At 39.3% G+C, this 26578-nt stretch overlaps 1 protein-coding gene across 1 annotated transcript in view; it reads right to left on the reverse strand.

Annotated features, from left to right (window-relative positions):
- The window catches only part of LOC149579405 (haloacid dehalogenase-like hydrolase family protein), a 114440-nt gene that overhangs the window by 23230 nt on the left and 64632 nt on the right, over positions 1–26578 (reverse strand). Inside the window, exons 8-11 of the mRNA XM_089832524.1 lie at positions 20138–20287; positions 19910–20011; positions 17325–17434; positions 17048–17166 (exon numbers count right to left, since the gene is read on the reverse strand). Of these exons, the coding sequence (XP_089688650.1) occupies positions 17048–17166; positions 17325–17434; positions 19910–20011; positions 20138–20287 (481 nt within the window). The remainder of the gene's footprint in view (positions 1–17047; positions 17167–17324; positions 17435–19909; positions 20012–20137; positions 20288–26578) is intronic.

The following is a 26578-nucleotide window of genomic DNA, read 5'->3' on the forward strand; positions in this document are numbered from 1 at the left end:
TCAGTTTTGGAGTGATGCAAAATACATTGTCTACATCATTACTCCGATTTTCCAGGTTATTAGATATGGTCATGGGGATGCACCTACCCTTGGAGAGGTGTATGAGTTGATCAATTCTATACTTGGCCAGATGAGAGCTGTTGCATGAAAGAGGGAACCCAATTTAGCATTCTACAATAAGCACATTAAGCTAATCATTAACTGCAAGACAACAGAAGCTAAACACTCCTTTTCATATGCCTACATATGTATTGAATCCTAAATGGTGCATGGTGAGACCTGGTATAGTTACACCACTTCAAGATGATAAGGTGAAGGTAGGGTTCTTCAAGTGTATTGCTAAGATGTATGATGTTAATACTGCAATCGAGATTTTCTCTGAATGGATGGAATTTTCCACTCTTGCAAGAAATTGGTAATTCAATATTCTTTATTTAGTATTTAGAGTTTACTAACATTAGTTTTACCATTGTGTATGTTGATGACATTATGTTACTATGTTGAATACTCAATGGTTTTGGTTCATGATGAATTTTGCTATGTTACAAGTTACTTGGATGCTTGCAAAGATGGGTGTCAGAACTATGGCACAAAAGCATCCAGCTTTGTGGTGCAAATGTCATGGATTACAAAGGTCAAAGATTACCACACTAGCTATTCGATTGCTATCTCAGGTTTCTAGTTCCTTAGCTGCACAATGGACTTGGTCTACTTATAGCTTCAACTCTATTAAGAGGAACAAACTTACTTCTAAGAGAGCAAAGTAGCTAATTGTTGTACACAGTTCCTTGTGTATCATAGATTGCAAGATACAAGCTTACAAGGAATGCCAAGCAACATGATGGGATGTAGAGCCAAAGTATCCATCTCAAATTGACGAGGATGAGACTACACCAAAAGGATGTAGGACTGGTTGGTGTTCCTTTGGCAGATCTTGATCGTGAGAAGTCCAAAAGTTCTAGTGATGAGGACTTCGGCTTGGGGGATGATTAGAGGCCTCCCTTCACTACATTTTGACATGATTTTGTACTCATTTTGATATCGATCATGATTCATATCATGCTACTCATTGTAATCATATTTATGATATTTGATAGAACTAATATAAATCCTATTTGTTGATAATTTGAATTTCTATTTGAATTGTGATTTTTGAATGTTACTATTGGGTATGTACTCTATTACTATTTTAAATGTTGTTCAAGTATTTCAATTTAGTATACAGCGTACACCCTCACCCCACCCCTCCATCATCATCCCAAAATTGAGGCCCTTTGTCTTCCTGTCCTGAAACTCATCACGACATCCCCCAATGTTGGTGTAATATATATATACACAAATATATATACATACACATATACATACATACATACATACATATATATATATATGCATGATTTAAGATTAAAATGACACATAATATCATAAAAATACCATAACCTTGTCATCATAGCATCATGATCATACCATCATAGCATCATGTACTTCAAGTTCAACATCAAAATCACAATATTAAAATGATAATATCAAGTTCAAACATCATTGATTCAACTTGCAATAATTGAAACTTTATACTAAGTTTCAATCATCTAATGGATTTTTTCTCTTCAATGCCAATGACATTAGTTGATTCACAAATAGAACCAAGGCCAATGGAATCAACTGCACCAATAATATTATTTTTGTATGCTTTGCATTTATATCCCACATCTTCAACTCCACTTCTTATTCATTTTGCTAGTGTGAAAGGAGACACAAGTTTGAATGAACATATACTAACTTCTCCGCATTTTCTGATTGCAGCCTACTGCACTTTACTAAGTGGATGAAAGAATATGTGCTCCAATTTCTTTCTGACACAGAGGAACTAGCAACCTATGAAGACAAGATAAAGTAAAATAAATATATAAATAAAGAAGTTCTAAAATTACTATAAGTCAATGTAAATTTATTATATTATAAAACCTTCATGTGATATAATTTTAATTGCAAGGAGATGCAGCAATTGGAAACGTTGGCCATGGAGGTACTACCAACCTAAGTCACAAGGTTCGAATTCGAATTCTAGTTCGTCGATCATAAAATTCAGATGGAATTCATCAAACGTAAAAATTCAAAAAAAAAGAAATCAAGTTTAACTTATAAAAATTTGTTTATTTTTAAATATAAGTAATATATCCACAAAATTGTCAAAATAGTTTGTCATTGCTAAATAATTAAACTAAACAACTCAATATTATTTTAAAATAAAACAATATTATATCATCAAATTTGGATAAAATTTGAAAAAGGTAAAAATTCGCAGATGAAATTCGACATATCCTGTGACTTAGCTACCAACTATGAGCATCCTTTCCGAATCGATGATGAAGAGCATCATTACTTAGACATCTCACATTCACAAAATCGATGAACTCATCTATAATCAAATCTCACATATCATCATTAGGAAAGAGTCTAAAGAATGTTGCCTTGTACCCATCAGACACTTATAAATCTCTATATAGTGGAAGCCTTCCCACCATATCAAGATATTGATTGCTACAATATTTTGGTGTCAATACCTAGGCAAGCAAATGTAGATGAGTGGCCATCTTGTTCCATCATTCTGCAACAATTGCTTGCAACTGTTTAAAGGTCTCCCCAAGGTCTTTCTTTTTGGCATTCATGGTTTTCCCATCTTCTTAAGCATCAAGCTGGTGTCATCATATACCTCTCCAAGACAAGGCCTATCCATGTCAATGTAGCAAAGCAATCTCATAATGGGCTTGGTGAAGAGGAGATAATCCACACGTTCCCACCATGACTTATCCAATATCCTTTGCTTGATATTTGGTGCCCTCCCAGTGCTACTTTACCTCCATATAGACCAATTATTGTTGATCGCCATATTGCAAGGTGTCACTTTTGCAAGTCATCTTAAGACAATTAGGTTGATACAAAATGGGCCTCAACAACTTGTAATAAAAATTGAAGCAAAAAATACAATTAAATAGAGACAAACTTAAAAAAAGAATAACATAACATAGTCAAATTGTGAAAATCAAAAAATATCAAATACTAATGTTATTTCTTTAAAATAAATTACTACATAAGTTCAAGTTCGCTTACATTCAATAGTTCCAAATTTGAGAATAATACAAAAATTTCTGGAGATATGTGGTGGTTTGTGTAAACATCTAGATGTCCTCAACATCTTCACACACCTCTCTGATCCACCCAAATGTATTCCTAATCTTTTATAGCATAAGAGTGAGTGAGTGGATCGCACAAAGTGTCCAAAAGATATGTTAATATTATTACAAGGTAATTGGTAAATACTTGCTTATTAATAACAGAGACCGAAAGGTCAATTTATACAAAAGGAAGAGACGATGTTTCCTTAGGAAACGATCGTATAGAATAGAAACATTCTATTCCAGAGAAAGCAAAAACCGAAAGCAAACTAAAGCTAAAGATATTTACAAGATAACCATTAACTAATAATAGACGTCTTATCTATTATTGTAATACCCTCCCTTAATGGTTAATCTATCTAACACACCAAGCTATCCTCTGAATTTGACAAACTTATCAGGACCAAGAGGCTTGGTGAGAATGTCTGCAGTCTGATCTGAGGTAGGAACATATTGCAGATCTATAGTCCCGTCTTCAACCAGCTGTCGTATGTAATGACAATGAACATCCACATGCTTGGTTCGTTCATGGAAGACTGGATTCCGTGCTAACTTGATAACGCCTTCGTTATCAACAAACAGAGTAGTTGGTCCTGCTGGTGACATCTGCATATCCCCAAGCATCCGACGAAGCCAAACAACTTCACATCCTGCCTTAACAGTTCCTCTATATTCAGCCTCTGTGGAAGAGAGAGAAACTGCCTGCTGCTTCTTGCTGGTCCATGTGACTGCACCAGATCCCAAACTAAACACATATCCAGATGTTGACTTTTTATCATCAACAGAGCCTGCCCAATCTGAATCTGTGAACCCACTGAGTTTAGGATTAGAACTCCGAGAATACAGAAGTCCATAATCAGAAGTGCCCTTCACATAACGAAGCACACGCTTTGCTGCCATCCAATGATCAGCCTTAGGAGCTGTCATAAAGCGTGAAATATAGCTGACTGCGAAGCTGATATCAGGCCTAGTAGCAGATAGGTAGATGAGGCTGCCTACTAGTTGCCTATACGTAGTATCATCAACGAAAGGAGAATCAGACTTGGCTGATAACTTGAGACCTTTCTCCATAGGTGTAGATGCAGGTTTGCAATCCTGCATTCGGAATTTGTCTAACAAGGCTCTGGCATATTTGGACTGAGAGATGAATATACCAGAAGACTGTTGCCAAACTTCAACACCTAAGCAATAATGCATGAGCCCAAGGTCAGTCATATCAAAAGATTGGCATAAGTGTTGTTTGATTTCCTGAATCAAAGATGCCGAACTGCCAGTGATGATCAGATCATCCACATAGATAACCAGAAGGATGATGTCACTGTCAGTAGTCTTGATGTACAGATTTGAGTCTGAAGAACTCCTCTTGAAGCCTTGATCACTGAGGTACGTATCAATCTTGATGTACCATGCCCGAGGGGCCTGCTTCAAACCATAGAGAGCTTTTACCAATCTGAGAACCTGATGGTCTTTACCAGCAACCTTGAAACCAGGAGGCTGCGTCATGTAGACCTCTTTATGGAGATCACCATTCAGGAAAGCACTCTTTACGTCCATCTGATGGACCTTCCAGCCAAATTGTGCTGCCATGGCTAGGACTAATCTGATGGTGCTCATCTTTGCAGTAGGAGCAAAGGTCTCCTCATAATCAATGCCCTGACGCTGAGAAAAGCCCTTTGCCACTAAACGAGCTTTGTACTTATCCAAAGTAAGATCTGATTTGTATTTGATTTTGTAGACCCATTTGCAGCTAATGGGTTTCTTCCCTGGGGGAAGATCAGAAAGGACCCAAGTGTTGTTCTTCAGTAGGCTCTGGTGTTCAGATTGCATGGCCTGTTCCCACTCTGGAATTCCTTTAGCCTCGGAAAATGTTTGAGGTTCAAACACACTGTGAATGTTGGCCATAAGAGAAAAGTTAACAGAATCTATAGTTTTGCTCTTTTTCCGAGTAGTTCTCCCATCAATGAGCTCATCATCATGAAGATCAGCAAGTGTCTTAGCCCACCACTTAGGCCGGAGAGGAGAATGACCAATAGTAGTACTAGGAGATGCTTGATCAGCAGGATCCTGATCAGAAGAATCTGGATCAAACTCAGGTGAAGCATCTTCAAAACGAGGTGATCCTGCAGGAGAAGCCGGAGGTGGCTGTACAGGTATCACTGGCAGGACTGGAGCTGTAGGAGCTACTGGAGCCCTCCCATCAGGTGGACCTAATGGAAGCCGAACTCCCAAATCATGAACCTGCATAGGCTGGACTGCTGGATCAGGAATAGGAGAAACAGGCATGAATGGTCCTCGCTGCTCATCAAAGACTACATCGCGGCTGTATATGAGACGAGATGTCTCAACATCAATAAGGCGGTAGGCTTTGTGAAGACTACTATATCCAGCAAGCATCATTTTCTGACTCTTGGCATCTAACTTGGTGCGTGAAGCATCAGGGATCCAAACAAAAGCAAGAGAGCCAAAAACCTTCAGGTGACTGATTCTGGGCTTGCGACCTGACCAGGCCTCTTCCGGAGTTTTACCTTTGACCACCACTGTGGGTGACCGGTTCAACAGATAAACTACAGTGTTAACTGCTTCTGCCCAAAAACGCTTCGGAACATGTCTGTGTTCGAGCATGGAACGAGCCATCTTGGTGATTGTCCTGTTCCGACGTTCAACTACACTGTTCTGTTGTGGCGTGTGGGGTGTGGTGAACTAGCGTTGGATGCCATGTGTATCCAAGAAGCTAGAGAAAACATTAGAACAAAATTCCCCCCCATTGTCTGATCTAAGAGTAATAATAGATTTCCCAGACTCTTTTTCAACTAAGGGTTTAAACTTCTGAAATACAATAAATGCATCGGATTTCTTTTTAAGGAAATACACCCACATTTTTCTACTGAAATCATCTACAAACAACAGAAAATACTTGTACCCAAGAACAGAAGGAGTGACCATAGGGCCGCAGATATCAGCATGAACAAGCTGAAGTACTTGAGAAGCTCACCAAGAATCGCCACTGGGGAAAGGTGTGCGATGTTGCTTCCCAGCCTGACATGCGTCACAAACTCCAAGGTGTTGGGTTTGAATCTCTGACAAACCAAGAACAAGCTCATCCCGAGCAAGTTGTGAGAGATAATGCACATTTAAGTGCCCATATCGCTGATGCCAAAGTGAGTTGATGGAAGATCGCCGAGCAGCCATAGCTAAGTCCTGAGAATCACCAGAATCAGTAAGTCTGAAAAGACCATGATCCTCAAGACCAACTGCAATAGTAGACTTAGTCGCCCGATTAGTGATGGTGCACTGATGTGAACTGAAGGTGACTGCCAAGTGTGGAGAATGTCGCAACAACTGACTGACCGAGAGTAGATTTAGTTCCATCCTTGGAACGTAGTACACATCAAGGAATATGAGCTTCCTCCCAACAGACTGAATTTGAATGTTGCCTTTACCAACAACCGTGTACTCTTCTCCACCACCAAAGATAACAGAATCTGAATAAGGCTGGTAGTCAGTAAACCAGTCTCTGCGGTGAGTGAAATGTCGAGAGGCACCTGAATCAATGTACCAGGCAGATGATTGTACATGATCTGCGGGTCTTTTAGCCATGAAGGCATAAAAGGCAGATTCCACCTGCTCAGTGTGCTCTGCACTATTCGCTTTGGGTTGCGAACCTGATTGCTTAGACTGGGCAGCTAAGCGTTTTCGACATGCAACCTTCATGTGACCATACTTGTGGCAATAGTTGCATTGAATGTTCTTCTTTTTGGTACCATCGGATGCTGGAGCAGAAGACTTCTGCTGAGATGGTTGCTGAAACTTGCCCTTATCCTTCTGAAAGGATTTCGCAGCAAAGGCTTGCTCAGTGGAGGTGGAACTGGAGCTGCTACCGAACTGTTGTTTCCACCGATCTTGCTGAAGTAGCAGGGTGCAGAGATCAGTGAACTTTAGATCAACACCAGTAGATGTGATGTTGAGAGTCTCGATAAAATGCTCATAGGAATTTGGTAAACTCCGAAGAGTGATTACCACAATATCCTCTTCCTCCATCTTGCGACCGATGGCAAGTAACTGATCACGGATTTCCTGAATCCGATTCAGGTGTGCCTGGAGCGAGGTGCGCTCATCCATGACAATAGAAAACAGAGTGTTTTTCAGAAAGAAGGCTCTGCTCTTGTCGGAAGTCTCATGAAGACCTTTTAGATGTGTCCAGATTTCGGCCGCTGTCTTGCCGGATGGAATCTGAGAAAGCTGGTCATCAGCTACGGAGAGTTTGAGAAGCATTACTGCCTCTCGATTGTTCAGATCCCATGTATCTTGATCAGGACCTGGAGAAGTCGGACGCTGCTTAACACCCAGAACAAGTTGATCGGTGTTTCGATATTCGAAGATTGCGATGATGCGCTGCTTCCAGGTTCCATAATTGCGACCATTGAATTTGGAATTATGCTCGAGCAAAATATTTGTCAGAGATGCCATGGCACATTTTTCAATGAAAAACTGTGAAAATCTGTGAAGGCATGTTCTTCGAGGCAAAAATACGGAAGACCCAGAAGAATCAGAGAATGACCCAAAAGAGAGCTCGAAAAACCCAAAAGGAATCTACTGTCGTTTTCTGAATCCGTTGGCTCGAAAATCGAGGCACCCAGAAAAAACGAACGACAACCCAGTTGAGCTCTTGAAAAACCCACCAAGAATCTGCAAACAAAAAAAAATTTCGACCCCAAAAATTAGGGTTTCGAAAAAAAAACGGCCCTAGTTGAAAAAAGCTTGAAAAAACTTCAGATTTCTTGATGAAAAATGGTCGAATCTGCTTCCCAGAGCACGATGACAGACTAAGACGGCTAAGAGCATGAAGATTTGATACAAAAACATGCAGATTTTCACCCCAAAAACGCGAGTCTTCAAAAAATGGCCACGATTTCCACGCGATTTGCAGACCCGTAATTCGGGAATTTCTCCAAGCAGAAAAACCCTAGGTGGGTTTTGGAGAAATTAGCTGAAATAATTTTGGAAAAATTTAAACAAATAATTTCAAGAAGAAATTATAAATTTTTCCGAAAAAATTTAAGTATTTAGCTCTGATACCATATTACAAGGTAATTGGTAAATACTTGCTTATTAATAACAGAGACCGAAAGGTCAATTTATACAAAAGGAAGAGACGATGTTTCCTTAGAAACGATCGTAAAGAATAGAAACATTCTATTCCAGAGAAAGCAAAAAACGAAAGCAAACTAAAGCTAAAGATATTTACAAGATAACCATTAACTAATAATAGACGTCTTATCTATTATTGTAATAAATATGACTCCTCAAAAAAGCAAACCAGCAATTCTACAATTCCTTTGCATTGTTCGTTGTGACTTGCACAACATTACTAGGTCCCGTAGTCTCAATGGAAGACATGGGAAAATTAGCAGTAAATTACCCATCTTTGGCTTGCCCCTCACAATCCATGGATCTCAAAAACATTGCCCCTTTAGAAGACACCATTATTGCATTGATCAAGAGACGATTTCTAGCATCTTTCCACCAATCTAAAATAATCAATAGCCCTATCAAATCCATGAATCTCTTAAGCATCCTCAACCCCCTTGACCTCTCTTTCCAACAAGTTGTTGCATAACTTCGCATAATCAGGACCCTTATACCCTATTAAAGTATCATTGACACTTTTCAACATCTTCTGGTTTGGGCAATGAACAACACTAAAAGGCCACTCATTTGCATTTATGCATTTTTCTTTATCTTGATCGACAATGTCTCGACTCTCATTTTGAAATAAAGTTTCCAAAGGTACCTTCCTTTTGCATGGAATGGGTGCTTCAGTTTTAGTTTCAGTTTCAAGCTCAATTGCAGTAGTACGAAAGGTGGTGGTCCTAACTCTCATTTTGAAATGAAGTTTCCAAAGGTACCATTCTTTTTAGTGGAATGGGTGCAAGCTTAGCTGCGGTAGTATGAAAGAGGGTCTTCTATCACAATATTTGAAGTTGAGGGATACATTCCCTTTATTTTTTCTTGGTCGGCAAATTTTTTCTACGTGCTTCTCTATTTTGTCTTCTTCATGCTTTGTGTTACATTTTAATACCATTTCATTTGGTATAGGCACTCCATTTTTCCCAAGGAATTTCTTGACTCCTCTTACAAAGAATCCAAACAAATAGCCTGCCACCCCGTTATGAAATATTCCTTTCTACATCATGACCCTAACATTTCCTACAAAATGCAGCACCTCTTGGAAGGGGTCTTATAATATCAACATGCTGCCACAATGGAGATTCACAATTTGGATCTATTATTTGTTGTTCATTATTGGCAGTGGAGGAAGATATAGATGTCATTGTAGTTCTTAAGACAAGATATTTTATATGCATTCAAAATAAAAACAAGAGAATGAAAAAAAAGTAGATCTTATGGACAATTAAAGAGAAATGAGAGAATTTGAAAACATTAAACAAAGAAAAATACCTCTTTCACCCAATAGAAGCTTGCAAAATAAGTATGAGACAAATACTTGATCAAACTTAACAAATCAATCTTCCAACTCCCTCTTGCTCAACCAATTTTTTTCTTAACCACCTATTTGCTCCATCTCAAGAGAAAACGATCTATTTGCACACCAAATGAGACACAAAATCCAATATAAGTCAATATAAAAGCACTTTATAAGGTTTTGGATGTCACATTTTATTTAAATTTACGAAAAAAAATGAAGTTGGCTGTCACTTTTCCACCAGGTCCACCCGTGGTCCAGCCAAGTTCAGTCTGGGTCCAAACTAGGTCCAACAGGATTGAACCAGCCACCTTGGGAACGAACCTGATTGCACCCATAGGCAAATTCTGGTCAAACCTAGACCTAGTTTGAAGCAGATCAGGACCAAGGTCTTGCAGAGTCGAACAAGACTTCATAGCAAAAAAAACGACATGATTTTCCTAGGGTAATTGTTTTATCTATTGTTTTTGCCTATGCTACTGTTGTTAAGATATGTGTTTCCATGACCGAATGTAATTTGGAACATTAGCCAAACAATTAATGCTCTGAACGAGCAGGGTACATAGTCTGGTTTATGGCCATTGCTTGAGTAGTACACAATGCACATTACTCCTCTTTTCCTATTAGCCTTTATTGAGTAACCTATGTTTACCATACAAGTAAAGAAATCAATGCATACAGACAATAATAGCAGAATAATATTCGCATATGCCAGAACATACATTAGGCTTCATAATATTCGCAATAGCAGATGAATGATGATTTACAATGATCCCAAACGGGATATAAATACTACTGCTGAACCTTCCCGAAGGAGTCTGTCGGCCACAAATATTCTATCTGCTACAAACTATTTACCGACGCGTCAGCTACAGAATACAGAAACACCGCCGGACATCACCCCATCGGCTACAGAATACAAAAACACCGCCGAACATCACCCCGTCGGCTACAGAATACAGAAACACTACCGGACATCATTCCGTCAGCTACAAAAACACTGCCGGACCCATCCAGTCGACTAACACCATCCCCCCCAAAAAGAAAAGTCGTCTCCTGACGACTGACAAAATATTTGAGACAAATTAACAAACAAAATACATTAACAGAGTGACTACAATAAGAGAAATTTGCTTCTGACACATCACTGTCACCTTCGTCCCATGCCTGTAGCCTCTGCTAACACAACACTGTCTCCTCAAGCTGACCTTGATAGCCACCCGTCCTGCTTTCTTTTTTTTCAATTCCTCGGTACCCTAAGCCAAGTGTCACTGCACTGCCTCCAACTGGATGATTAGCTCCTCTCGAGCTCTCTACGCATCCACCAAGACAGCCTCACAGCCAACACCTGCTCCCACTGCCTCTGGTACACAGAAAGTCCATGCCTACAGCAATTTCAACTCTTCTCAACCGGTCAGACTCCCACGACTGATATCCGCAACGACTGGGGGTCCAGGGGGCAACGCAGAAAGTCCATGCCTGCAGCAACTTCAACTCTTCTCTACTAGTCAGATTCCCACGACTGATGTCCGCCACGACTGGGGGTCCAGGGGGCAGCGCCCCCGTGGGGTCCTGGGGCGTACAGGGCGGGGTCGAGGGGCAGCGCCCCTCGCCGCCAAGACCAAATTAGCACTTCGCATCCCACACAGAAATGCACGGAACACACCATTTTTGTCATTTTCTGCCGAATCTACACTCTTTCTGGCAACCACTAATGCGTCCCCTTCCCTTTGGCACCATCTGCAACTCATTCTGAACAACTTGAATCTGTCGTCGTTTTTTTTTTTTTTTTGTTACTGCTTCCTCTACAATCCACCACAAATCCCTCTGCTCACAGAAATTCTTCTTCTTCCCTACACAAATTCCATCTTGGCTCTTGCAATTTTACTGTGCTGCCGCTAAACTCAAAAACGCCCAAACTAAATATGCCATATTTTTCCCACTCTTCACAAAACCCTGAGCTTCTCCTTCTGGCAGAACAAGCACTCTTCTTTATGTCTCTGTTTCCCCGCGGAAGTCTGGCTGGAGGAGGGAATGGAGTCTGAGGCTTGCATTTAGCTTCATGCGTTCCGATGCCTCCGATGCTTTGTTGAGATGTTTTCAGTGCCTCCTCATCCCAACCGATCTGTCTCAAAATCCTGTGCAATCCTTTTGTGCGGACTCCTGCGGTTCTTTCTCCTGGTAGCAAATGGCAGTATGGAACAAAGGACCACATGCAACTCCAAGGCGGACGAATGGAATGACAACGTGTTTGAGACGAGGAATAAAGAAGTCTATGCCCGCGGACCTTTCCTTTACCGGCGGAGACTATTATAAATGTTGGAGGAAATGAATTCCCGCGGGCTTTCCTTGGCGGAACTTTTTATTAAAGTTTTATGCCTGCGGACATCTGCCCGCGGGGCTTTTAACAACCTGCGGACTTTCCGCTTCACTCCCGCGGACAGGCTGCTGCCTGCGAGGTCTTTCCCTGCCCGCGGACAAGCTGTTGCCCATGAGACTTTTCAGTCCGCGGGCATTTCTCTCCGCAGGCCCCCAATTTTTTTTTTTCTCTTTTTTTTTTTCAATTTTTTTTTTTTTTTTTTCAAAATTTTTCTCTTTTTTTTTTTTACACATCAAATGACAGAGGTACCTCCAAATGACGTTACCGCCAGGGAGTCCTGTAATGACGACGATGGAGGATTCAACGACGGCGAGAACTTTCCTACACGATATAGTTTCAACTTAGATCCGTTAACTGATTGAGCCATCTCCTGTCCGTCCAAGGTCGCCAGTTTGATTGCTCCATTGTCGCTGACCTTCCGAATCTGATATGGTCCAACCCATCTGCCCTTAAACTTTTCCACTTTGATTTCATTCTGACCGTCGTATGGCTTACGTTTGTTCTGTGCCACCTCCGTCGCCCAATGTGCCTGTGGTCATCGCGCAACTGGATTATTTCCTTGTTATCCGTGCCCTTCCACTAATTTTATGCTGCGGTGTAACCTTTTCTTTCCGCGCAGTCCATTCACCATGTACCGGACAGTGGGATCTTTTGTTTTTCTGTGTTCAGACTGTATGTTCTTCCCCTCATCTTCAGCCATGGCAGCTTTTCCTTCCGCTTCCCTGCATTCCTCCGGACATTCATTTTCCGGTGTTTTGTCACGTTCGTCGACCGTTAACATATTGCAACTCGGAAACAGTTCGTAGTCTTCTATCTACCAGTGGAACAGGCCATTCACCGAGTCTAGGTCGTCGTCATTCGATCCTCCATCAAGTCTCAATACTCCCTCTTCGTCTGGTTCCATTCTCCTCTTTGCTTTGTCATCACTTTCACCGTCACTTTCTGAATCTGACGATGCTGCCTCCTCACCGACCATTTGTGTATGCAGGTCAATTGTGAATCTTTTGCCTCCGCGCTCCCTTGATAGGGTATTTCGTTTCCAATCATGTTTTACTTTTGCTTGTACCAACCAATCTTGTCCCAGAATAGCATCATATCCTTTTCTTTTCAATGGAATAACCACAAAATCCAATAAAAATTGTTGCGTACTAATTGTTACCGGCTGCGCTTTCAAGATTCCCAACGGTTTGATCCCGTGCTGCTCTGCCGTGAGCAACTGAAATGCAGGTGGCCACAATGTCGGCTTTCCCAACTTCTTCCAAGTATCCTCCGGCAAGACATTCACGCCGAACCCTCCGTCGACAATTGTGTCTGTCAAAACATTTTCCAAAATCCCCATTTCAACGACCGCCAGATGTCGTCCGGATGTGAGTGCCAGCAGCATTGGGTCTGTTGTCATCACTTCCCTACTATCCCTTCCTGTGTCCTCCAATCTTTCGGAAATGGTGTATGATTCAGAATGGCCGTTCGTAACTAGGGCATTGTGAGGAGGTCACTTATCTTGACCGGTATCTCAGTTTGTAAGATCTGTCGTACAATGTTTTGTTCTATAAAGTTCTTTGCCAAGGTGTCGGTGATGTCCTTCAACTGAGATGTCCCTGCCGACGATGCCTTTGCAATGTCCGCCTGCGCTTCCCCCACTTTTCTCTTTTCCTCTGCTCGCCTCCATGTAATTGCCAGAACCTCCTCTACATCCATGCCAACAGTGATCAAGTTTACTCCAGCCTTTGGACACTTGGAATCTTCGTGACGTCGGGTCCGCACCATCTGCATAATAATTTGGGTGTGTTTGCCGCTGTACAATCCCGCGCAAAATGACCCCACAAATTACATGCTCGGCACTGAACAATCGGCCATCCGTTTGCATCATATTGAGTTCGACTTCGGCTCCCATTATTATTGTTATTGTTTGCATTGTTATTTTGCCCTCTGCTATTATTCCTGTATCCTCCAGATGTAGCACCGGCAGTATTCGTGTTTCCGCTACTACCCGACGGGGAAGCCTCCTATGTGAGAAGCACCTACGGAGATCCTCTTGTCTTCATGTTAAAGGGGCAGTCTTTTGTTGAATGGCCCATGATCTGACAAATGTCACAAAATTGGTTTTCTGGACACGATCCTTTAGTATGGCCGTCGGTCTTACATTCTGTGCACCACAGTTCACTTCCTTTTGGCTCCTGCATATTTTTAAACTCCATCATACGAATCATATCCTTCTATAGGGCCCGAACTTTCTTGCTACTACCTTCGTCGTCGCTGCTATCATCTCCGGCAGGCTCGTCGTCATCAAAATCAGATGAGCTAGTTTTCTTCTTCTTTGTCTTCTGTTCACTTTCAAGATCCAGTGCTCTGTTATACACGTCCACATACGACGATGGTGGCACAATTTTCATTTTCCTCCGCAATTCCGATCGTAGACCGTCCACGAACCATCTTTTCTGCAATCCGTCCGCTGGCTTGCTTTCCATTTTGTTTATTAAGTCTTTTAATCTCCTGGCATAGACACGGACAGTTTCGTGCTTCCCCTGTTTGGTATTGAAAATTTCTACTACGATTTCATTATCATCCCGCAAGAGTTTAAACTCCGCCAGGAACTCCTTTTTAATGTTATCCCAGCTATTTAGCTTTTGTGGATCTGTATCCGAAAACCAATCAATTGCCACACCCCGTAGGGTTGCCAAAAATTGTCTCATCCAATCGTCTTCATCAGTTATGCCATTTGCCCTCCATATCGTTTCACATGTCTTACAATGTCGGAATGGGATCGACCGTACCATCGCCATTGAACTTTGGCAGTTTCTCTTTTGGTCCTGCCATCACAACACGGGAGGTCTGCACTATCACACCAGAGGTCTGCACTCCTACACCGGCAATCGGCACTCCCACCCTGGCGATCGGCACTCCCACACCGACAATCTGAACTCCCACACCGGCAATCTAAACTCCCACACTGGCGGTCGGCACTCCCACACCGGCGGTCTGCACTCCCGCACCGGAGGTGTCGACAGCTGCAAACATTGGTGAAGAAGAAGGATCCTTTGAAATTGTTTCTCACGGAAGTCTATCCTGGACGAAGAGATCACTCCACGCTCGTGCTCCGTCGACACTACGAGCTGTGCAAGTTGATGCTCTTCCGTCAGAGTTTTCCTCCCCTGGCGAACACAAGTTCAAGAACTCCTCCCGTGCTTCTTCCACCAATTCCACCCGCTGCCGAGTCTCCTCCAACAATTCTTCCGCGCTCCGATGTCCGTCAGCAATCTTCTGAAATCTCCGTCGACGTTCGGCTTGCTGTGCCAGAATTAAATTCTCTTGCGCAGTACGGATTCCATCTTTTCCCTTTGCCTTATTTCGATCCTTGTTAAGCTGATTTGGCATTAATCTTCATTCCTCCCACCTTCCACATTCATAAGGCAACGGCGCCAAATGTTTACCGTACAGGTAAAGAAATCAACGCATATAGATAATAATAGCAGAATAATATTCACATATGCCAGAACATACATTAGGCTTCATAATATTCGCAATAGCAGATCAATGATGATTTACAATGATCCCAGACGGGATATAAATACTACCGCCGAACCTTCCCGAAAGAGTCCGTCGGCCACAAATATTCTATCTGCTACAAACTATTTATCGACGTCGGCTACAGAATACAGAAACACCGCCGGACATCATTCCGTCGGCTACAGAAACACCGCCGGACCCATCCAGTCGGCTAACAACCTACACTATCTTAAAGAGCAGGTCTCTGAGATCCTCTACCTGCTCAAAACATGTGTAACATGCACTTTAAGACAGCTTCTTGTGTTTCTATAGAAAAACCAACCCTCCAACTTCTAAAACACTTTTTAAATGTCTACACACTAATAGTAACTTAAATATACATGGGAAGCCCGCACACCATAAGTACAAATGCACAAGAGTTCGATATTTATAAAATCCAAAAGACAAGAAATGTAAAATTTAGTTAGGATTTCTTATATGTACAGCAATGTTGGAAACTATTTGAAGACCATCCCATCTTTGACCTAATATTTAGATTTCTATCGAAAATACTTGTCTTTTTTTCTTCTCCTCAAACTGACCTTTACCTATAGTAACAGATCCCAATCAGATATAAGCATGGAGACTTAAGTTGTAAAGTGGTGAGGTCCCTTTGCTTGAGTTGGGAATGAGTTACCTTCGTATGTGCTTATGAGGATGTGGGTCAAATATCCAAAGCACTACACGATACAAACTGTTGAAATTGTTTCATTATTGTTTAATGGTTTTATTTTCCTCCAACAAATTGTTTTTTCTTTTCGAACTCCTGACCAATGGCATTATATACATCAAAAGCTACCAGCACATAGAGTGCTCATTCTAGAGCGCATCTCCGATTGGTGCACTTTTGTAGTTTAATTGGCTCAGAGAAGACTATTTTCAAAAGCATGTTTGAAGAGAATCGCTAGTCTAATGGAAAAAGGAACCAAGGCCAAAATTCCCCTTAGATTCATTTAAAAACGTTGTCTAACATCCAAATATCAATCTGCTACCCTTCAAATTTTATTTAAACATGCGCATTCGAACAGGCACAGTCTAAGATATTTCTACTGTAGAATTTACATACAAGAAGCTGTTTGTTTCTAAAACAAAGGTAAAAACAGTGATGCACCATAGCTCAACAAATTCTTATTAACTGATTAGGCAGATATTAATGACCTTACAAAAAAAATCAATAACTGCAAAAAAACTGATTTAAAATCTACAGTCTTGAGTTTCTGGCTTTCTTGCTGTCATATGTTAAATAAACAGAAAAATCAATTGACAACAGGAATTCCAGCACTCTTAAGTTGCATCCAAATAGAAGAGACAAGAAAACAGAGATTCATATAGAGTTCTATTTTCAGGTGTAAACTGTGTAAAATAAATTATTTCCTTCCATTTTATAGCTGCAATCACAAAGAAACAACAAAAAACACCCATGAATAACAGCATAGGATTAGCCATAACATCTACACATACCAGCATTTTGTGCTGCAATGGCTTCTTGCAACACATCTGTAGCAAATAGAACTTGGGATGGATCATCCACACCAACTGATTGACATATCTCTGAGTAGCTGTGTGATTCTCTTTTGTTCCTACACGAGATTAAACAAAGCAATGCAGTCTTAAATAGTTAAAACATGATATTGAGAAGCTCATCTCCACTAAAATGTTTATTGCAAAAGAATCTTTTTTGACATATATTCATGTCTCTTAACATATTTGAATCAAGATGATGAGTATGGTTCCATACCCAGTGGTTGTGTCAAAAAAACCACATAGATACTTCCTCAAGTCTCCATACTTGGTATTTCCAAAAATTAGTCTTTGAGCCTCTCTACTTCCACTAGAATAAATATAGACCTGCAGATCAAAGAACCAAAGCACAAAAAATCAGGTCCATGAATAAACATAAAATGAGTCATTCATGTTCAATATAAACTATGTGGCATGCCCCATCTCCACAAAGCTCCGCCCACTCACCTTTTGCTGCAGTTGACATGATGTCAATGTCTATAATAATTAGTTCACACCATTCCCATTAAATGGTTGGGAGAAGCAAAGAAATTTTGTAAGATTCTTAAGTGGGTAAGACCTTATATATGAGTAAAACTCAGCTTTGATGGTGCTGAAAAAGGCTGTCTGAGTTAAAGCTGGGTCAAGTTTTATGTTAAAAGAAACAAATGAGAATTTTTGTATCGGATGGTTCTCAATATCTAGGTAGTAAACTGTAAAACTAATAATTGCAGAATTGACAGCTCTTCTGTTAGGGATGCAAGTCTCTATGAAAAAAAGATATTAAAAAAGGAGATTTGCAGATAGTAATAACTACTAAATACAGGCAACAATGGTTCCTGTCCAAACTAGTAGCTTAGATCAATACTCAGTGATTTTTTTTTATAGAAAGAGAAATTAAATATCATGAAAATTTCCTGATTGCTATCAAGAGCAAAATGTGCAGCTGACTTAGTAGCCAATTTTAGTGCCACTCAATCCTTTTCTCTCTTAGAAAGTACAGAGTACGATTGGCAATCCCTTAGTGATATTCTAATAAAGGAAGAGAAATAATTAGCATTACAATTAACCCGACTTGTTTTGTGGAGAGTAAGTAGAGATGAGTGGTGGCAGCATCGTATGTAGTATACTCTTCACATGCTATGCAATTATGTTTGCGAGTGTATTTTAATCTTTCAATATGAGTTATTCATCTCATATATTGACAGTTGTTTGTTAGGTTCTATTGGAAGGTGCCAATGGGAAAAGCTAGGGGTTAGGGCATTTGGTGTTTTGGTACTGGTATTTGTGTCACAATGGCAAGTGGTTCAAAACTATGAGATCTCAAATCAGATGAGAAACTGAAAAATATTTTTAATTGCAACATTCAGAAAATACGAGAGGGGTGAAAGCTATTACGAAGCTGAAGGATTTGGCAGATAGTGTTCTTCTCTGGTTATATGTCACAATATTGGCAGATTTCAGAGAAAATTTGCAAGAGATGCTCAGAATACAAGAGTTTTGTGAGTAAATTTTAGTGAATGCTTGGGTCCAGATGGGTTGAATATGGAAGATGCACCAAATTGGGGTAGGCAAGTATTAAAGATGCATAAGGAAAAATTCAAGTAAGGATGGGCATGAAGTAAATTATTGTTTAAAAAGGATGAGGGCGGATATGGAAATGTGAAATCATGTGAATGTTCTAGAAGGCTTCACGTTAATGCAGTATATATGAATATCGTAATGTGGAATACGGTAGTGTCAGTGCAGAAAGGTGTTGTGGAAATAATTTGTGGTTTTTCTATGCCATATCTGGATTAGGGTCTGCAAGATGGTTTCTACAGATGGATTTCATATAGCATTGTCTGAAATTCCATAGACAATTGAAGATGGTAAAGAATCCATTTCAGGCAAAAGTGGAGGTGATACCACTGTTGATCTTAAGTGTTTACAACAGGGCAATAAGCACTGCAAATATGGTCATATGGGAGGTGGTACGTGGTTTGGAGATAGTAAAACTGACTGTTGACAAATTTATGAAGCGCTTAGGTTCTGCTTATAGGTATGTCAAATGGTATGTTTACTTCGTACCAAAAGTTGCTGCAGCTAAATCCTGGTGAGGTTTGTTAATGCAAATCTTGCTTTAGTATTGCTTTTGTAAAAGTTGGATGGTGTCATGTAACTAGGAAGGGCCCCATTTAGAGATCCTCTATCTATATGATTAAAAAATAATCATTTCACCTCATGTAACTAGGAAGGGCCCCATTTAGAGATCCTCTATCTATATGACTAAAAAATAATCATTTCATCACATTTGTAACAGAGATAAAGTTTTTTAATAAGCATGACATTATGTACTTGCTAGTAGACGTCTGAGAATCAAAAGCATTAAAAACCATGTGCCAGTAGAGTCGTAGACAAATCAGTTGAGCTTAACAAAAGGCATTACAAGATGGTGTAAGGAAGACCCTAACTGTCAGAGTGAACATACTCTGAAAAATCAAATCAAATTTCCTGCACACATCCCTCTCACTATTTAATTTTATATTCCCGGTTGATGTCATTGGCTTCTTAAAATTAAGATTTGCATTCTGCCACTTTTAGTTTAACATTAGTTTAGATACTTCTCAAGAGACACAAAATTAACATTTAGAGACAAGAATAAAAAGAGACACAAAATTAACATTTAGAGACAAGAATAAAAAGAACTATAATATTGAAGACAGACTCAGATTTGATTGTTATCTTACATTGAGAGTACAGATTCAAGGTAAGAAAATACATGGAATTTTCCAAAAAGAAAAGTTCAAAAAAAGAAAATTGATTACAAAGAAAAGAGATGACCTTGATGCCTGCAGCATGCCATTTTGAAAGTGCTGTTGGCACATCCTCAAACAATTCCCCTTGTAATTCATGTCTTGCATATCCAGTTCTCCATATGTGACCCTTCAATCAATGTTCATTGTCAACATCCACAAATATTATGAGTTTGTCATTCAACCAAGAATATAAAATTCCTACAACAGACTCAGAGTCGAGCAGATAATTGCAGGAAAAGTACAAAAAGATAACCTGGAGCTGTTTCAGAGCAGTAATTTTTCGATCAGCACTTATCATTGAAGATACATTAGCCTCCACTGCTTTAATCACCTCATCTTTACCAGCTTCAGCGGGAGGAATAGGTTGAGCGCCAACAACACCCAGCTTAAGGTCTTCATCCACCTGAAATATATTTTAAATTCCAGTTATAGACTTTATTATACATTCATTCTCCTTTGCTAAAATTCAAGAGTAACTTATAAGAGTGAGATACTGCAGCCTAAGTGAAGCAGAAATTCAATTAAAGACATTATAATACTTTTTCATGTTGGGTTCAAGGTGTTTCTCTGTGGGCACACACACACGAGTGTGTTTGCAAGTGTTTACTTGTGTGTGTGCTTCAATTACACAGAAATTGTCATTCTTTTCCATGCTAATTCTAGGGAGTGTGTGTGTGTGCGTGCGCATACACCATGAGAGAAACAGTCAAAATTGCTTAAATATTAGTAGGTGATGCTTCTTTGAGCCAAGTTGTAAATGCTCAAACTCAACCTATTGTTGATAGAGTACAATTTCATTTCCGAATCTCAACTGAAATTCTCATATACTATGTAGTTACTAGCAGTTCAGGACAGCCTGAGTACAACCTCTTCAAACAGGTCTCATTGTATGTACAAGTGCGCAGTGTCCTCTTTCTGAAATAGAATTTAATAATAGATAATAATTAATAATTAAAATACAAAAAAAAAAAAAAATCATTAATAATAGGATAGCATATATATAATTACAAGATAATTAAGCTTAATGAAAAGTCAAGAGGCATGCAATGAAGAGTTGTGATTCCCTCAAAAGAAAATATAAAAGGGAGAAGAGTCCGTATGAAAGAAGGAATGAATAGAGCAAGGGAAATTGGAAAACGAAATATGGAATAATCAGGTTGGAATTGGACAAAAAATCAGAAATGAACTTGAGTTAGAAATAAAGAACAGAAATTAGATAAATTAAGGAGCGACTAAAGAAAGTGGAAGAGACACCACACTTGGGAAAATATAAAAAGAAGTTAAGTGCATTTGAGTGGAGCAAGAGTTTATATCAGACTTGCATTTGCAGATCCGCGAATGAGAGGATAAAAGGAAGATCGTCAAAGAAAATTCTAAGGCATAATTATAAAAAGGGTTAAGGAATTCAGATCAGAGATAGAGTTTTAATAAATTTTAATTCTTTTGATCTAACTTGCTTGATGATAATTCTGATGTGAATTTATATACTTTAAATTACTTGACTTGATTCTTTACTGTTTATAGATTTCTCCAACTGTATTATGCTCACTGCTATTTATATATATTTCACTGTGTATTGAAGAATGCAAAACCTTTATACTTATATCACAGAGACAATAGTACTGATATTTACTTCAGTTATGACTGCAGGTATATTGGAAGAATATGATTGAAGTGCTGGTAGTAATTTGTATTTGTGATTGATATGTTTCTAGACTTCGATCGGAGGCTTTATTATAATACATGTGAAAAGTCATACCCCGTGTAGGGGCATGACCCTTACGTGGCTTATGCCATCTAGGGTCATGGCCCTACACAGGTTATGAGCCCCAATCATAAACAAACAGGCCACGGCTAATATAAGATGTTGCTTCAGTTGCAAACACTAATCGGGGATTATGATAAATACAGATTTGTGTGTTAGGATATGTGTGATCAGTTTGAAATCACATTATGTTTATTTTCACATAAACAGATATGTGCGTGTGTGCGTGTGTGTGTGTGTCAATCAGACAATTCATAATCTAACTGATGCTATATCTTTAACACTCCCTCTTAGCAAGGGAGGAATTAAACAACACAACCATTTCATAATGATAATCTGAATTTGTATTGAGTTTGCAACTAGTAATATCATCCATATGATATTGATCAATCTTATATTCTTGCGGGATGTGCACTAGCATCAAGTTCATGATGCCTACCAAAAGAATATGTTATATCCTAGAAGGATATGTGTCATCTGATCTCCAAGACAGCAACTGAATGTAGTCCATCAGATTAACAATAGGCTATCATGATCTCCGGGACAGCAACTTAATGTAGTCCATCATGAATAGTAACTAGGTTGTCATGATCTCCGGGACAGCAACTTGATGTAGTCCATCATGATAATAGGTCAAGCCATTGTTAAGATTGTCACCTTACAATAGTGACTTCAAAAAAATATATCAATGAAAGATCGTCATCTTTCATGATATTTTACTCACATGCAAAAATAGTAACTCATTTAATATTTAAACAATATAACTGAATATTAAATTTAAACATAACTAAGACTTAAACTCGGGAGTTACAATTACATTTTGAACATACCAAGTTTACCTCTAAAGTGCTCCAATTTTAGTTTTGAGCGAGGTTTAGTAAAAAGTTCAGCAGTTTGCTCATCAGTGCTAATGTATACCAACTTTATGACATTTCTATCCACCATGTCCCTAATGTAATGATAGGGAATCTCAATGTGCTTTGATCTGTTGTGAAAGACTATATTTACTGATAGTTTTAGGCAACTTTGATTGCCGCAGTATATGACTGTAGGGTTCAAGGATTTTCCAAATGGTCCAACCAGTAACTTCCTTAACCAAACTACGTCTCCAGCTCCCATAGAGGCTGTGATGTATTTTGCTTCAGTAGAACTCTATGCAACTGTAGATTGCTTCCTGCTGAACCAAGATATCATTGTGGATCCTAGGCTGAAACAAGATCCTGTAATGCTTTTACAATCAACAGAACTGTCGGCCCAGTCTGAATCTGAATACCCTTGAAGATGTATTTCAACATTGTCATACTTTAGACCAAATCCAATGGTTCCACGCAAGTATCTCAAAATATTGGAAGAATATGATCGAAGTTCTGGTAGTAATATGTATTTGTGATTGATATGTTTCCAAACTTCGATCGGGGGCTTTATTAATATACATGTGAAAAGCATACCCCATGTAGTCATGACCCTTACGTGGCATAAGCCACGTGGGGTGGGATCATGACCCTTCACGGGTTATGACACCCAATCATAAACAAACAAGCCACAACTAGTATAAGATGGCATTTCATCTGCAAACATTAATCGGGGATTATGATAAATACATATTTGTGTGTGAGGATATGTGCGATCAGTTTGGAATCGCATTATATTTATTTTAATACAATCATATATAATTATTATATATGTATATGTATATGTCAATCAAACAATCCATAATCTAAGTAATGCTATATCTTTAACAAAAAAGACTATAACCTACGTACCCCCCGGCCAAAAAGCCAAGGTTTCCAAGATAGGGACATCCTCGGGATGGGGGGACGAGTATGGGACATCCCCCTACTATCCCCAGATTGGCAAAAATTGCAGGAGACGTCCACGGTACTTGGGGACATCTAGGAGGATAAAAGGATACGGCAAGTTGTCCCCGATATGGAAAGGGGATGTCTAGACGTTCCCCAACTGTAACCGGGACGGTCGGCCGTCCCCGATTTTTGCAAAAAAAAAACAAACAAAAAAGTAAACAAAAAACTTGAACATCGTGATGAAACTTTATGGCAGCCCTCTAGCCTTTGGGCATATTTAAATTTTTAGGATACTGTTCATGCTAAACTTATATTTAAATATTTTTGTTCACATATTGATATTCATATTGACAAATTGAGTACTGAAATCGGTCATTATTTCCTAGAGGGCATTCAAATGGTGTATGTTAAGGTTCTATAACGTTTAAATGACATGCTTTATGCTTAAATTCATATGAACGACACGTATATTTGCAAATTTCAGTGAATATTTTAAAATTTCCCTATATATATATATAGTCCAAGGGGTTTAACTTGGTTGAAACATTGAGTTCTCATTGTGGACACCTTGGTTCAAATCCCAAGAGGGACATCTTTGTGAAATTCAAAATTGCAACTCTTGGTCTTCTATTGGTTGTATTCGTCTCATTTGTAAAAAGTGGGTTCTAAGTTGTGACTCTTGGTCTTCCAATTGTTGTTTCTAGTGTGATTGCTCGAAAGGAGCTTGAATAAGTTGTAATTGTTGCTCTTAAGGAGCACCCAATATGTAAACGATCTTAATATATATATATATAACCGTCCCCATTTCCCATCCCCCCCCCACCCCCACTCCCCAAAACCGTCAAAAAAAATTGATGTTCCAAAACCTTGGGGGAACATAGACTATAACAGAATTGTACGAAGAGTGTATGCATATAATAGAAAAATATATGCAGATGTAAAAGAGGAATATATGCAGATATAAAAGAAATATATATGCAGATATAAAAGAGATGTATATGTAGAGATAGAAGAGATGTATATGCAGAGATAGAAAACTATGCTGATGCGAGTTGAAAAAGAAAGTATATGCACACTTGTAGGAGAAGTATAAAGAGAAGTAGTCTGAAGATGTGAATCAAGAAAGAAATAATGGAGAAGATAATGAAATGACTCCTTCAAAAGGTAAAAGTTATAAAGGATTGTGGCTCTTCCAAAAAGGGTGGTGTTTGTGAAAGGTTGTGACAATTGCAAGGAGTAGACATGATAAAGAGGTGTGACTCTGCCCCACTGGCAGATATAAAGGGTAGAAGGTTTCATTTGAGCACATAAAAGGGAAAACAGTTGGGGAATTCTATATAAATCTCAAAGGCAACAAATGAAAAGTGATGATTCAATTCTTATGAAAGGTAACAAGTTACTAGCAACCCTTTCACCAATAAAAGAGATTTCATTCCAAGCATTGGAGGATGGCTTACCAACCCTCACTCATGAATCCTTTTCCAAACAAATCCTTCTTTTATCAATCATTAATTCCTCCACAAATCAAGTACACAATCATCAATTATATCACCATTTTCAATCATCTAATCAACAGTTAATCATAACTCACTCATACCTCAAACCATCAAATCAGAGGAATTCATCCAATCAATCAATCCTTCATATGAATATCAGTCATTCAACAATAATCGAATAAACAAGCATACCAAGTTAAGGAAGTGGCAGACTTCAGATCAAACATCCATAATTCCATCAGAAAATCTTATTAGTAGTGGATAAAGTTCAACCCAGACTAAGAGCTCCAAACTGATACTATTTGCAGATCTGTCTTTCTCAACACTCTTATCCTTGCAAACAATTGTGTGTGTGTGTAATGCATAAGCCTATATGATGGAATACAATATATTTCCAACTGTCTGAAACCCATCTTAAAGAAAGTGCCTGGTGTGTAAGAGGAGAATTATAAGAAGGATATGTAAGTAGGCCACCCTAGAGTTGACCATATGGCTTTCTCCTAGGAACAAGAGGGCTTTACATAGAAGAACAAAGAAACAGGCTTACGACCTCCGTCCAACTCTCTTTAGGATAATATGTTTCTTTCTCCAAACCCTAATGTGCTTGTATAATAGTATTGATAATATATGGAAATATTTATTAGATAGTTTTTAGTATCTTTGGTTCTTGCTAAATTTAGCCTGTTCTTCTACAATCTTATTAAATGGTCATTTAGGCTTGTTGGTCTGACTTTTTGTGTAGTAGAAGTTTTCAGTTAAATCATAGAAAAGTCAAATGTTCTATTCCTAAGTGAAGCATAGGGTTTTGGATAAATCATCCATAAGAAAATAATCATGTAAACCCTATATCATCTCTATTCATAAATTGTCGGGCGCGAAATTTTGAATTTTCAAAAGAGACGAATATGCTATCATATTCCTTTTCCTTTCTCCCGAGTTACCTTTCTTCCTATTTGTCCCAACCGTCAGATCCGACTAGATCTACCGTTGTCGTTACCTCGCTATGACAAGTTGCATGCTTGTTAAGTATGGCGAGGTAACGAGTATTGAGTATTTTAAGAGGCGGGACCGTAAAGTGAAGATACGGCGATCGGAGATTTGCTTATTAAATGATTTATGGTGCAAGTACACTTTGCAAGTTACCGTCCAAAAAGGATAAGGACCCACTAGAATATCTGACATCAGAGCCGGAATGATGGTTTTTCCGAACGTTCCTCCACCTCGCTATCGGAAAAATCAGGCACTTCGCCGTTAGCGAAGTAGCGAGGCCACGTGAAAATCTGAAGATGATGACATTGCATCTTGCTTGTATCATAATTACACTAGGTGGCATGACCAGTCATAAATACCGTTGTCAGAATCAGTTTTAATTGACAGAAGTGATTACTGGGTAACCCTTGCATTTTCCGGCACGGAATCCTTTTAAGTGTCGGAGCTCGCTACCTCGCTATCGGAAAATTCAGGTGCTTCACCGTTAGTGAGTTAGCGAGGCCCCGTAAAATGGTAAAAGATCGGCAAGATCTTTGGTGACGTGGAATGACAAATGACTATGATAAATTTTGACATGTGCCAACTATGCAGTGATCCGATTCTCATTAATGCCTATCTGACTGAATGTACAAAAAATCCTG

The sequence above is a fragment of the Cupressus sempervirens genome, chromosome 1 (assembly GCF_028749045.1).
Source record: "Cupressus sempervirens isolate cs-2001-9-10 chromosome 1, ASM2874904v1, whole genome shotgun sequence".
NCBI classification, from domain to species: domain Eukaryota; kingdom Viridiplantae; phylum Streptophyta; class Pinopsida; order Cupressales; family Cupressaceae; genus Cupressus; species Cupressus sempervirens.